Source organism: Oncorhynchus nerka, linkage group LG13, assembly GCF_034236695.1.
Source record: "Oncorhynchus nerka isolate Pitt River linkage group LG13, Oner_Uvic_2.0, whole genome shotgun sequence".
NCBI classification, from domain to species: domain Eukaryota; kingdom Metazoa; phylum Chordata; class Actinopteri; order Salmoniformes; family Salmonidae; genus Oncorhynchus; species Oncorhynchus nerka.
Window position 1 is genome coordinate 75,168,392 of NC_088408.1, and position 15,584 is coordinate 75,183,975.

Consider the following 15,584-nt stretch of genomic DNA (forward strand, 5'->3'; position numbering starts at 1 on the left):
GTTTAATTAGTTTATTTAAAATACCATTATTTGTGTATGTATGTAAATTATGAGTTGTAAAGAATGAATGGTATTGAAGATAATAAATTATTTTTATAAAAAAAAAAAAAAAGATAGGCTCAGTCACTTGGTTTTTCTTTTTTCCTTGTTTTGGAAGAGAAGAGAAGAGAAGAGAAGAGAAGAGAAGAGAAGAGAAGAGAAGAGAAGAGAAGAGAAGAGAAGAGAAGAGAAGAGAAGAGAAGAGAAGAGAAGAGAAGAGAAGAGAAGAGAAGAGAACGAGCGCCATTCTCCTTGCGGATATGGTGCTAAATACATCAACACGGTCGGTCCCTGGGATTGGGCTGGCCAACATGATTTGGTTTGCTTGGAAGGAAAAGGAGTTGGAGCCTTTAGAACGGGAAACTTTTGGAAGAATAATATTGATGGGGATTCTAAAGCTGACGGTGAAGGACGTGTTTTGTTTCCAAGGCAACTCGTTGGAGGGAGCATACGACATGGCACTATATACAGAGGAGAAACACGATGATATCCTGAGAAGGGCAAGAGCAGTGGGAGGTGAGAGGCCGATGAGCCACTATGAAATAACAAGCCTGGCGAAGAATAACTTTAGGGTTGTAACTGTCAACATTTACAACCCATACGTTAAGGACGAAGAGGTGAGGGCCTTTTTGGGGAGATACATGGATAACGTCTCCTCAGCAAGGCACCTCAAAGACTCCCTTGGGTTTTGGAATGGGAGGAGAGGCTTCCAGGCCCTCCTCAGAGAGGACCCAAAGGGACATGGTGGCTACCTCCATCCTCCTGCTATGTTCTCCCTAGGGGCTGACAGGGGGACGTTGTATTATGCACGTCAGCCCCCATTTTGCAGGCGCTGTATGGCCTACGGACACATATTCGCCTCGTGCAGCACAAAAAAATGCAGATTTTGTGGATCTGAGGAACACGAGGCGAGGGATTGTGACAAGCCTAAGACGTGCCACGGGTGTGGCTCGTCAGCACACCTGTGGCGGGGGTGCCCGGCTCGTCAGAGGTCATATGCGTCTGCGGCTGGGGGGGAGCAGGAGCGGGGGATGGGGGAAGAAGAGGAGCGGAAGGAAGCACACCTCATGACCAGAGTGCAGGTCCAGAGGGGAAGGCCGCAAGGAAGGAGGAGGAGCAAGAAGCGGAGGATGGAAGAGAGAAGGAAACTGAAGGCACGGGAGTAGGAGAACCAGGAAAAGTGGCGGAAGAAGGCAACCGAGTGGAGGAGCATGAGAGAGAAGAAAGCGAGGGAGGAGTGTTGGAGAAGGAGACTGTGGAAGAGCAAGTGGACTGGGGGGAAAGTGCCCTGGTGGAAGAGATGAGGGGTATGGTGGAGGAACTGGCGGGGGGGTGGTATCTCTCCATCACCAAAGAAGAGAATGAAGAGGAGGGTGCGATTGGCCGACAGTGAGAGGGAAGGGATGGCCAAGAGAGTGATGGGGGTGGGAGAAAAATCTGGGCTGCTGCTGGTTTCCCCAGGCCCTCAACTTCTGTTGGGTGGGGACACACCTAACAAGACTCAGGACTGGGTACAGGAGGAGGTGGGGAGTTTTTTGTTTGGGGACTCAGCCTCCCCGATTTTTTTCCAATCCAGCTGCAGCACTGGGGAGGGGGAGGATTGTGGGGGTAAACCCAGGGTGCAGGGCACCCCGGAGCCAAACACTAATCCTGCATCCTGGGTTTGTGAGATGGAGGAAGAGGGGGGAATGTCGGGAGTACGGATGGTGTTCTCACCGGTAGATATGGAGCAGGGGAGCATCGGGTGAGTCTCCTGTTTTTGTTTTTTTCTGTCTGGGTTAGAATTTGAGTGTATAACATGTTTTATTTTATTCTTTCATGGGGTCTAATTTTACTTTTGTTAGTTTAAATGTAAGGGGTTTAAGGGATTGTGTTAAGAGGAGGGCGGTTTTTAGTTATTTGGAGGGTGTGGGGTTTGATTTTTGTTTTTTACAGGAGGTTCACCTGAGGGATGGAGGGGATGTTAATAGGTTTAAGAGGGAGTGGGACAAGGGGGAGTCGGTTTGGGGTATTGGGGGTGCACTCATCGGGGTAGGGATTTTGTGTGGGCACAGGGAGGTAAAAGTGGAGGATTCTTTTGTGGTAATGCAGGGGAGGGTTATAGGGGTGGATGTCACGATAAGGGATTGTAAATTTAGATTAGTGGTGGTGTATGGGCCACAGGTGGTGGCAGACAGGAGGGAGATGGTGGACTGTCTGACGCCCCTGTGTGTCACAAATAGGAAATTAGTGATAGGGGAGATTTTAATACAGATTTAGGAATGGGGGGGATAGCAGTGCAGGCGCCATTGCCGGGCTAATGGCTTGCCATGGTCTGGTAGATGGTGGTCTGCACACTACTCCGAAAATGGACGGTCCTACATGGCGCAACTCCAGGGGGGTTGAGCGGAGGCTCGACTATATTTTTGTACCCAGGTCTTTGGGTAAGTTGTCTGGGCGGCTGTTGCCTGTTTTCTTTTCGGATCACGACGGGGTGCTCCTGCAGGTGGGGTCGCCAGTCTGCCTCTTTGGTAGGGGGTACTGGAAGTTAGATTGGGATGTGCTGGAGGAGCAGGCTTTGTTGACGGGTTTAATGGTTTCTTTTGGAGGCTTGAAGGCCTCCGGTCCATGTGCGAGGGGGTGTTAGAGTGGTGGGAATTAGTTAAGGTGAGGATTAGGGCTTTTATAATAGGGTATTGCAAGAGGAAAAAAAGGGAGGAGAGGAGGGAGGTGGATCGTATCCAAAGGTTAATTGAACTCTAATACGAGGCAGGCAACCTCGGCGGGTCGTTTGACTGGGAGAGATCCGCAACCCTAAAGGCGCAGCTCAGGGAGTTGCAGGAGCGGAAGGCTCGAGCTTTCCTGGAGCGTGCGCATATTGGCTTTCTAGAACATAATGAGACTTGTTCTGCTATGTTCTTTAAGTCGGTTAGGGCCAGACAGAGTAGGAAGGTAATGCATGGCGTTAGGGAAGAAAATGGTAGTATAGTTAGAGAACCAGAGGATATGGTCAGGGTGACAACTGATCATTTCCAATGTTTATTTAAGGAAAGGGAAATAGATGTAGAGCAGGGAAATATGTTTTTAGAACACTTGTCCAGGCGGTTGCCGGAGGACATTAGAGAAGTGATGGAGGCCCAGATTTCACTAGAAGAGGTTGAGAGCGCTCTTAGGAGGATGGGAAAAGGGAAGGTGCCTGGGATGGATGGGCTGCCGGCTGAGTTTTATCTCAAGTTTTGGGGTATACTTGGACCAGTGGTCCTCGAAGTCTTGAAGGCCATCCTTGAGACGGGGGTCCCGGGGGGATCAATGGCTGTTGGTGTGCTGTCACTTTTATATGAGAAGGGGGAAGTAACAGACCTTGGCAACTGGCGGCCGTTGACCATGCTGTGTGTAGATTACAAGCTACTTGCAAAGGTTTTAGCAGACCGGTTGCGCACAGCCCTTCCCTACGTCGTCCATGAGGATCAGACGTGCGGGGTAGAGGGCCGCTCTATTAGATGGAACCTACAGTTAATCAGGGACTCCATCGCTTGGGTTGAAGATAGAGGACTGCCTTTAATGGTAGCAGCGCTAGATCAGGCGAAAGCCTTTGATCGCGTGAATAGATCATTTTTATTCAGAGTGTTAGGTCGATTAGGATTTGGGGAGAAGTTCATAGGATGGATTCGTACATTATATGTCGGAGCGGGGTGCCGAGTTAGTGTAAATAGTCACTTGGGTGACATTTTTTGACCTCTCGTCTGGGGTCAGGCAGGGGTGCCCACTCTCGGCTCTCCTCTTCGTTCTGTACATGGAGCCTCTGGGGGCTGCCATTAGGGCAGACACAGGGGTGGAAGGATTGTTGATCCCTGGAAGTGGTGGGCTGCGTGTTAAGATGACGCAGTACGCCGACGACACTTCCTTGCTGCTGTGCAAGGACCCGAGCGTCGGGAGCAGTTCTGAACCATGCAAAGTCTTCCGTCAAGTTTTTCGTCCCACACCGCATCATCTATTGTCATAGATTACTCCAGAGTCCTGGAAATAATAACTTTCATACATACACGCAATCAACCACGTCCGTACAAAACTAACACAGTCACACAGGTGAATGTAGCCCATAACACAGTGATCATAACATTTTTCCATCTTTCAAACACACTGTCAACCCAATTTAGTCAGATCCACCCCTGAGTTTATTTCCAACTTGTGAACTAGGGTGTGTAAACCAGACAAGGCCTTGGTCAGTGATCCATCCTAACTGTATATCCTGGAGTCAAACTACCTATACACCCCACCCTCTTCAGCCAGCAAACATCCAAGACTATTCTATTCTGCCAAGTCATTCATTACATCTCTAAAATAATTGGTGAAGCGCTGTGGATTTTTAATAGATATAATTGATCCAATCCACATTCTCATTGAGAGTGGACCACCAAAAAATACTTGACTCTAATCCTGCCAGGATCTAATTTATAGCTTTGATCTCATCTGCCACCCTTGGATCCACAATGTTATTAATACAAACCCTATCATCAAAAGACTCAGTCGGAGTACTTCTTTTCTCCCGTTTAGTCAACACCATGTCATGGTGTTGAATGAGCGTAAAAGGCATTCTCAAAATGTTTCAGTACACATACCTCTGTTCAATTAGCCAGTAATACTCCGCCATCCTGTCATTCTCCCACACATTCAACAGATGTGAGCCCTGAGCCTCCTTATCTTACTGAAATCCCCAGATCTCAACCAGTCTGCCAAATCACTCATCACCCCATCAGTAGTAATATTCTCTGTCTCCTTGCAGGTACTGACTTCCCCTACATATTTCCCATAAGCACTATACCGGGCCAGACAGTAATAATCTCCTCTTGTCACTGTAAAAGGAGGAAGCCTAGATTTCAGAGGAACATGTGGATATAAATAGTGCAAATCCACACAACTGTTGTTATCTGGCTTTCCTGCTTGTATTCTGCTGCCTATAGAGCAACCAGCTGCTCTAACTTTTTCTACCTGGAATGCACTAGGTTATCAACTGAAACCCTTACTTTCACTACACTCCATCTCCTTCCATGCTGGGTATGTAGATTTATGTAGCCTCCTCACATGATGTGAGCTATAACTTGTTTCCATGAACTACAGAGACTTGCATATATGTCTTCCATAATAGCTACTCTTAGTCCTGTATTGCCAAGGAGTCAGACACCACTTGGTTTACATAGAACTCCACTGAGACATCCCTCCCTATCCTACTATAAGGCCCCACCCTCTTCCAGAAAACACATCATTAGCAAGAGTCAGACACATTTTCACTTCTATGAACAAGAACAGTGAGGAAAGGACAGGTATTTTTCATTCGAGAGATGGCCCCCAGAATTCTGTTAATTCCAGTTCTCCTCTCGAACTCTGTTAATGTTCGACAGTGTTACAGTGTCTTACCCTCCCGCAGTGTGATATGAATCCGGGTAGTTGTTTCTGCTAGCTGTCACCAGGAGTCCTTGGTACGGTCCCCCCAACAGGCCTCAGGGACTGGATTGAGTGACTTCACCTGTAATTCACCTGTAGTGCATAAAATCTTGGACATACAGGTTTGGTTAACAAACAGTTTCTCATTTGTTCTGTTTATTAGCTAAAAAAAAATGTATTAGTTAATTATCCCGTAGGTCACATCCTATTCTAGAACACAATTTACCCATCCCCCCTTTGTTACCTGGCTCTGCCCAGGTAACAACCTTGCCTTATTCTTAAACAATGACTTAGGTAAGATTTAGTGAATTATCCTTATGTCTGACATCATCATGTAGGAGCCCCTTTTAATTTTCCACATGTCCAATTCTCCCTTGGGCGTCCATTCATGTCAATCCTGTACCAATTCCCTGTCAAGTTTCTTATCTACTTTTATGAACTATCTGCGCTACTTATATATTTTCTTAAATATATATTTTTACCAATTTAAACCTTTTCTCTCATATCTCTCAAATACCACTAAGCTTCTAACTGTTTGACTTTATCTAAAATCATTGATTTTTAGAAAAAACATGTCTATGAGCGGCTTTTCTCTAAAGTCCTTACATTTCCTTAATCAATCTCTTAATCCTAACAATAATCCTAAATCATCACAGATGTCCTATATTCCTGTTAAATGTAATACTATTTAAAAACGTATAATAATCAAACAAAGTCTAATAAATGCTAACCATATTAAAAATCCTTCCTACACTAACAAGCCCTCTCCTTCGGGGACCCTCAGTATTCTATCTGACAATAACATGGATTTAATATGTGTTGCAAAGTGTGGAATACCTTATCTACAGTAATTTATCACCCCCAAAAAACTGCAACTTATTTTTCTGTAATTCCCTGCCCTATTGGCTTAATCTATTTTATCTTCCCCTATTTATTCTCAATGATAAATATGCCTTTTTCTCTGTTACAATACCAAATCATTAATAGCCCATTCAAAAACTTCACAGCTAATGTTGTAAAACAGAATCCTGAACCACTTTCTCATTTGCGGTTCAAACAATAATTCTAACCCCTCAACCAAAACTCCATTATAATGAATTACCTTAAAACTAGTAACTCAATATGACCACATTCATTATACAAATGACTCTGAACTAGCATTCAGTATGCCAATTCCGATTCAGAAACTCAAAAGTGAACTATAAACTAAACCTAATGCTGATTCCCCTTTAACTAAAATCATTAATCATAGGTTTTAAACAACGTCAATGTATGTGTTTACTTAAATGAACATGTTACCCTTAGATACAATTAACCCGATAACATTATTGTATTACTTTTTCCCCTCTGCCGCAAATTTCGTACATTTCTCAGTGTAAGAAATTCGTAATTTAATCCCCGATATTTAATAAATATGCATTCGCATTCTCCCATGGCTCCTTTAATTGACTTATTTTAGATAACTTCCATCCGTCCCGGAATGAAGAATCCTACTTAAGCACGCATGTCTACGTATCAGGGGAAAAGTTTGAATAACCAAATTCAACCTAGCTTACTTCCCGAAACATATGCAGTTATGTTTTTCTATAGAGGTTGCTTTTCAAACTTTAAATACCCTAACATGGTTCCACACAATTGAAAGTGCTCAAATTCACTGGTGTTACATAAACAATCAAACCTGGAATCACAACCATGGAATCCATTACCACGATGTTTTACGAATCATACATCCAGTCTCTCTCTCCCTAACATGGTTCAATCCAAACAAACGCCACAAACCTTGATGCCTACCTAGGTATCAGCTGATAGTTTTTAGCATCTTTCCTGACTATCCCGGCAACTCTCAAATTACTGTTAAAAATGTATTTTGTAATAAAAAATGTCAACTTCTGCAAAGTTACTCGAAACACTAATACACACACTAACAGACCAACAATTTTCTCCGTTATCCCCAGTCCCTGGCGACAAAAGTGCCTCGCTAGTGACGTCATCATCAAGCGCTCAACCTCAGCCCAATTCGTAGCGACTTTAAATGAATTGTAAATAATTGTTCGATTAACCGAACCTAATTTATCACATCTGTTTAAATCCTGAATGATAATTTACCACCCCAACCAATATCTCTAAATTCGCTAATTTTATAAAAACATTTCGATGGGCATAAATCGTAATTGTCTCTTTGTTATCATTTAGAATCCATTTTGCTCTAAGTAACTGTCTCATCTTTGACTTAGTATTTTAATTACAACTCTATTCCCAATATGTTATTCACTTGTCTAATTAAAAACTCATACTAGCATTATGTGAGTGTACACCTTTAAAATACCTTGTCTCTGGGAACAGGGAAATCCCCTTAATCCAAACTTTTACTACTACAACGACAGCCAATAATTCTGATAATCCCTTCACATCGTTTGTTTTAAATCTCTTGATGTTTCATGTAGCTTATTCAGTCTATCTTCAAATTGTCGTCCCACAATATTTTTTACTTTTCAGACTATCTTTACGATACTTCTCCTTTTTAAAATAAATGTATTTGGATAGTTCTGGCCGCTTTTGAAAAGTAACTCTAAGCTATAATGCACGCATTTTCCCTCTAATTGCCACAACCCCTTTTCTCTGTTTAAATTTGAGGAACGATGTTGTTCAACGTGAAACGTCATCACACATCTGCCTGCCTCTGTAAAATATATATTCCCTATTCAGATTGCGTTCAGTTTTAAATTCTAATCATCAAAGTAAAACCAACCCAACTTCTCAACTTACCATACTCTAACATTTAAACGTACCATGTTTTGTGTTAAACTTATCATATGTCAGTCGATTCATAAATATCTATAACGTCCGGATAGCCCGAAATTGTATCGTATCTCTCCGTTATTCCCTACATTTAACTTTAGGTGACTTTCTCTTCTATGATATATTTATTTAAATACGACTCCCATCTTAATACATTATTCCACCAGATCATTTTGGGCAAAATAGCGTATTACATCGAAATTGTCTCGCCATTATTTTTAATTATTTTTTCAATTCTATCTAAAACACATAATAAACGTTCATTTCATATCTTTTACAAACACTGGCGACTGTATTTTTCAGGCAAAACATGCAAATTGGTCAATTACAATCTAAAATCAATTTTAGTTCACCGCCTCGGCCGGGATTACAATTAAACCATCTTGTATTTTTCTTTTGACTCACCTTATCCATTTTTCTCAACATTATTATTATAATTGTCCGTAGTCCCAAAACTTCGACACCGGGAATTCCCAGAAAATCGTCTAATTTAAAACTCTTCCTTGCTATATCCGTAATATCAGCTTCCATCCAGGTTCTTTGTCTGAGTCAGATTTTGGACACCTCCCTTCCATTCTCTTTGTTCTCGTATTACGGTAATCTCCCGCTAGTTTCCGACACTTCTTTTGAGGAATTTCTAAACAATCCTTCCTTTTCTGTCTGACTATTTGTGTGTCTCTTATGGAAATCTTATCAATAGCTTTGACTTTTGAATCAGATATTAGGTCTTACCTTACAACTATAAGCCCAGGGTTTGTAAAGCCCTAGTTAATATCTTATTTTCCGGTTGTGTCAGAGGGCTTTTAAAGAACGCTAATAATCGTTATCTCACGCCACTAATTGTTAGACTTCCCTCTCGCATGGAACTATCCTGTCTATAGATATGGCTTTTATCTCATTTCTTTAGATTTAAGTTCCCTTTCCTCCTTATTTGGATATTTCCCGTAGTATTAGTTGAATCGGAACGATGATCAATACTGCCACTATTCAAATGACCAATCCAGTTATCTTGCGCATCCTTCCTGTCTCCCCACGCCCAGTATTTGGACAAGATCACCGTCCTATCCCCCAGCACCTATTTAATATCCCGTCTTAATCTCGGGCGGGTGTGCCTCTCATGATTAAGTTTAGTTTATTTACGGTAGTGCACATTACCACAGGTTATTTTCGAACCTGCTTCAGTGTATATCGGTTATACAAAACCCAGTGTATGATGGTCATACAAACCCAGTGTATATCGGTTATACAAAACCCAGTGTATGATGGTCATACAAACCCTGTGGGAATAGCAAAGCTCCCATTATTGATGAATTCTGAAAATTTCAGAACATCAATTAAAGAGCTCAAATCCCCCCAGAATCGAGAAATAAGGGCAACTTTACCTGCTGCCGGCTGGGAAAACATTGTTCGTTTGAATCTGTCACCTTCCCTGTACTCCGTGATAATACGCAGGCCTGGATTTTAACCTCAATTCAGAGATCAGGTCTTTAGTAAAACGAGTCAAAAACGAGTCCGTGCACGATTTTCAGCGTACTACCTCCAGATAACAGGGAGGGGTATTTAGATCCGGGATCGAAGGACCAATTGTTAATGGAATTTTAAATTCCTGTATGTTTTGTAGCCAAAACCACATTCGCACTCTTTCTATTTCATTAATGATTTGTAAGTTCATTAATTATGCATGAAGTAGATCGAGACCAGTCTTAAAAGCCAGGTAACAGCGTTTAATTCAAGAGAGTACTAACCAAAAAATACAAAGAACCTTACATTTAAAGAGAGGACATGAAATGACATCATCAGTTTCTCACACTCTCTCCGATCCACACAATAGCACAGTGTTTTCAGGTCTGGAGATGTCTTCTACTCCCCTCATAAACCAGACATTCCAATCTGTCTAAAAGATATCTTCTCCTCCACTAACGGAATATCAAGGACCATTCTTATCTGTCAGAAAAGATATATCATCCCTCTCCCTTAAACCCGCCGCAAGGTACAGACAATTAATTTGTTTTACTTACATTTTCAGTAACAGCTTAACCTGTTGCTTCTACTCGGGACGCTTGCGTCCCAACTAGAGCTCTGGAAATGCAAATGCGCTACGCTAAATGCTAATAGTATTAGTTAAAACTCAAAAGTTCATTAAAATACACATGCAGGGTATCGAATTAAAGCTACACTCGTTGTGAATCCAGGCAACAAGTCAGATTTTTAAAATGCTTTTCGGCGAAAGCATGAGAAGCTATTATCTGATAGCATGCAACACCCCAAAAGACCCACAGGGGACGTAAACAAAATAATTAGCATTTCGGCGTTACACAAACCGCACAATAAAATAGAAAACATTCATTACCTTTCACCATCTTCTTTGTTGGCACTCCTAGATGTCCCATAAACACTATTTGGGTCTTTATTTCGATTAAATCGGTCCATATAAAGCCTAGATATCGTTATATGTAGACTGTGTGATAAACGAAAAAAACATCGTTTCAAAACGTAACGTCATTTTTTAAAATTCAAAAAGTCGACGATAAACTTTCACAAAACACTTCGAAATACGTTTGTAATGCAACTTTAGGTATTAGTAAACGTTAATAAGCGATAAAATTCATCAGGAGGCGATGTAAAGATCATTAGCTGTCCGTCTGAAAAAATGTCCGGCTAAACTCAACGAAAATATCCGGTCCTAGACCGGAGGAGATACGGTGTCCTGTATGTGTTTGACCAAGAAAAAACTCGAAGGGAAATGACAAGACTCTAGACACCGTGTGGAAGCTGTAGGTACTGCAACCTCAGTCAATTAATTGTGGTTCACGTTTATCAATGGGTTCAAGTAGCGCATGGATATATTTTCCCATTTTCAGTGATCAGTTTTTCCTGTGCTTTTCGATGTAAATGCCGTTCTGGTAAAGCCACAGCAGTGATTTAACCAGTTTTTTAAACGTCTGAGTGTTTTCTATCCACACAGACTAAGCAAATGCATATACTATATTCCTGGCATGAGTAGCAGGGCGCTGAAATGTTGCGCGATTTTTAACAGAATGTTCAAAAAAGTAGAGGGTCGACTTAAGAGGTTAACCAAGAGCCCATACAGTGCCTTGCGAAAATATTCGGCCCCCTTGAACTTTGCGACCTTTTGCCACTTTTTAGGCTTCAAACATAAAGATATAAAACTGTATTTTTTTGTGAAAAATCAACAACAAGTGGGACACAATCATGAAGTGGAACGACATTTATTGGATATTTCAAACTTTTTTAACAAATCAAAAACTGAAAAATTGGGCGTGCAAAATTATTCAGCCCCTTTACTTTCAGTGCAGCAAACTCTCTCCAAAAGTTCAGTGAGGATCTCTGAATGATCCAATGTTGACCTAAATGACTAATGATGATAAATACAATCCACCTGTGTGTAATCAAGTCTCCGTATAAATGCACCTGCACTGTGATAGTCTCAGAGGTACGTTAAAAGCGCAGAGAGCATCATGAAGAACAAGGAACACACCAGGCAGGTCCGAGATACTGTTGTGAAGAAGTTTAAAGCCGGATTTGGATACAAAAATATTTCCCAAGCTTTAAACATCCCAAGGAGCACTGTGCAAGCGATAATATTGAAATGGAAGGAGTATCAGACCACTGCAAATCTACCAAGACCTGGCCGTCCCTCTAAACTTTCAGCTCATACAAGGAGAAGACTGATCAAAGATGCATTCAAGAGGCCCATGATCACTCTGGATGAACTGCAGAGATCTACAGCTGAGGTGGGAGACTCTGTCCATAGGACAACAATCAGTCATATATTGCACAAATCTGGCCTTTATGGAAGAGTGGCAAGAAGAAAGCCACCTGGGAGACACACCAAACATGTGGAAGAAGGTTCTCTGGTCAGATGAAACCAAAATTGAACTTTTTGGCAACAATGCAAAACGTTATGTTTGGCGTAAAAGCAACACAGCTCATCACCCTGAACACACCATCCCCACTGTCAAACATGGTGGTGGCATCATCATGGTTTGGGCCTGCTTTTCTTCAGCAGGGACAGGGAAGATGGTTCAAATTGATGGGAAGATTGATGGAGCCAAATACAGGACCATTCTGGAAGAAAACCTGATGGAGTCTGCAAAAGACCTGAGACTGGGACGGAGATTTGTCTTCCAACAAGACAATGATTCAAAACATAAAGCAAAATCTACAATGGAATGGTTCAAAAATAAACATATCCAGGTGTTAGAATGGCCAAGTCAAAGTCCAGACCTGAATCCAATCGAGAATCTGTGGAAAGAACTGAAAACTGCTGTTCACAAATGCTCTCCATCCAACCTCACTGAGCTCGAGCTGTTTTGCGAGGAGGAATGGGAAAAAAATTCTGTCTCTCGATGTGCAAAACTGATAGAGACATACCCCAAGCGACTTACAGCTGTAATCGCAGCAAGAGGTGGCGCTACAAAGTATTAACTTAAGGGGGCTGAATAATTTTGCACGCCCAATTTTTCAGTTTTTGATTTGTTAAAAAAGTTTGAAATATCCAATAAATGTCGTTCCACTTCATGATTGTGTCCCACTTGTTGTTGATTCTTCACAAAAAATACAGTTTTATATCTTTATGTTTGAAGCCTGAAATGTGGCAAAAGGTCGCAAAGTTCAAGGGGGCCGAGTACATTTCATACCATAACATAATAGTATTATAATAAATGGTTCTAATTGAAATGTATACATTATTAATCATTTCAACTATAATTTCCTCCAACAGAAGGACCCTGGGATCAGCCTGGAGAATATCGCCGCCCCAAAGAAGAACTGGAGGCGGCGAGAGCTGAGAGGCGCTGGTATGATAAGCAACAGCGGCAGCAGGAGCAACAATATCGGGACTACACTACTTGGGAGGAAATAGACAGGTGGGCGGTCGACCCAGAGAGAGTGCCGGAGCTCGCCTGGGATTCGCTGGAGCAGTGCGAAGCAGGTTATCGGAGAATGGAGTTGGCGAAGCAGGCATGGCGGCGCGGACGGAAGACCGAGAGTCAGCCCCAAAAATGTATTGGGGGGTGGCTCAGGGAGAGTGTGGCAGAGTCAGGGTTCAGACCTGAGCCAACTCCCCCTGTTTATCGTGAGGAGCCAAGGAGGAGACCAGAACCAGAGCCAGTGTTGGAGGGGAGTGAAGCAGAGACTGTGAAGGAGTTAATGGGGAAAGTGGAGGAGAGAGGTATGAGGGAGTTGCTAGTTTGGTGCTTTAAATACGATATTCGCCCGACGGAGCGTGTCAGGGATTTAATGGCACCTGGGTCAGCGCTCCATACTCGTCCTGAGGTGCATGTTAGTCGGCTGGTGAAAATTGTGCCAGCCTCATGCACTAGGCCTCCTGTGTACCTAACCTAGCTTTGCACGTCCTGTGCCAGTCATGCTCTCAGGCTCTCCAGTACGCCTTCACGGTTCGGTCCATCCTGTGCCACCTTCACACACCAGTCCTCCGGTGGCAGCTCCCCGCACCAGGCTTCCTGTGCGTGTCCTCGGTCCAGTACCACCAGTGCCAGCACCACGCACCAGGCCTTCAGTGCGCCTCGCCTGTTTAGCGCAGCCAGAGCCTTCCTCCTCTACAGCGCTGCCGGAGCCTCCCGCCTGTTTAGCACAGCCAGAGCCTTCCTCCTCTACAGCGCTGCCGGAGCCTCCCGCCTGTTCAGCACTGCCCGAGCCTTCCTCCTCTACAGCGCTGCCGGAGTCTCCTGCCTGTTCAGCGCAGCCAGAGTTGCCAGTCTGCATGGAGCAGCCAGAGTTGCCAGTCTGCATGGAGCAGCCAGAGTTGCCAGTCTGCATGGAGCAGCCAGAGTTGCCAGTCTGCATGGAGCAGCCAGAGTTGCCAGTCTGCATGGAGCAGCCAGAGTTGCCAGTCTGCATGGAGCAGCCAGAGTTGCCAGTCTGCATGGAGCAGCCAGAGTTGCCAGTCTGCATGGAGCAGCCAGAGTTGCCAGTCTGCATGGAGCAGCCAGCCTGCATAGAGCAGCCAGAGCTGCCAGTCTGCATGGAGCTGCCAGAGCTGCCAGTCTGCATGGAGCAGCCAGAGCTGCCAGTCTACATGGAGCAGCCAGAGCTGCCAGTCTGCATGGAGCAGCCAGAGCTGCCAGTCTGCATGGAGGAGCCAGCGTTGCCAGTCTGCATGGAGCAGCCAGAGTTTCCAGTCTGCATGGAGCAGCCAGAGCTGCCAGTCTGCATGGATCAGCCAGGGCTGTCAGTCTGCATGGAGCAGCCAGAGCAGCTAGATCCACCAGTCAGCCATGATCTTCCAGATCCGCCAGTCAGCCATGATCTTCCAGATCCGCCAGTCAGCCAGGATCCACCAGTCGGCCAGGATCCGCCAGTCAGCCATGATCAGTCAGCCATGACCAACTACCTGCCTGAGCTTCCTCTCAGTACTGGGCTTCCTCTCAGTACTGGGCTTCCCCTCAGTCCCGAGCTTCCCCTCAGTCCCGAGCTTCCCCTCAGTCCCGAGCTTCTACCTCAGTCCCGAGCTTCTACCTCAGTCCCGAGCATCTACCTCAGTCCCGAGCATCTACCTCAGTCCCGAGCTTCTACCTCAGTCCCGAGCTTCTATCTCAGTCCCGAGCTGCCCCTCAGTCCAGTGGGGTCCTTGGTGAGGGTTATTAGGTCAAGGTCGGCGGCGAGGGTCGCCAATCATAGTCCCCCTGTAACGCGTCCTAAGACTTGGTTGGAGTGGGGTCCACGTCCCGAGCCGGAGCCGCCACCGTGGACAGACGCCCACCCGGACCCTCCCCTATGGGTTTAGGTGTGCGGCCAGGAGTCTGCACCTTGGGGGGGGGGGTTCTGTCACGCCTTGGTCTTAGTATTTTGTGTTTTCTTTCTTTATTTGGTCAGGCCAGGGTGTGACATGGGTTTATTTTGTGGTGTGTTTTTGTATTGGGGTTTTAGTAGGTATTGTGATTGTGGCTGAGTAGGGTTGTCTAGGAAAGTCTATGGTTGCCTGAGGCGGTTCTTAATCAGAGGCAGGTGATTATCGTTGTCTCTGATTGGGAACCATATTTAGGCAGCCATATTCTTTGAGTGTTTCGTGGGTGATTGTTCCTGTCTCTGTGTTTGTAGTCACCAGATGTGTTTGTAGTCACATTCCGTTTGTTGTTTTTGTATTGTTTGTGTTTTTTTCTTTATTATAGATGTATCGAACTAACCACGCTGCATTTTGGTCCGACTCTCCTTCAACGGAAGAAAACCGTAACATGTATATGGTTCTTAGTCTCTGTAAGATTAAATTGTAAACCAGTTTATATGAATAAGTCAATCCGATAGCCTGTCAAACAATGAAATAAAAAACACTTGTGACAAAA

General features: G+C 44.1%; 1 protein-coding gene across 1 annotated transcript; it reads left to right on the forward strand.

The window, feature by feature from the left end:
- Positions 1-1,067: 1,067 nt before the first annotated feature.
- LOC135574736 (uncharacterized) lies at positions 1,068-15,579 on the forward strand. The gene is made up of 2 exons (XM_065026698.1): positions 1,068-1,783; positions 13,004-15,579. Exon 2 carries the CDS (start codon positions 13,649-13,651, stop codon positions 15,026-15,028), a length of 1,380 nt encoding a protein of 459 aa, XP_064882770.1. The 5' UTR covers positions 1,068-1,783; positions 13,004-13,648; the 3' UTR covers positions 15,029-15,579.
- The last annotated feature ends 5 nt before the right edge of the window (positions 15,580-15,584 follow it).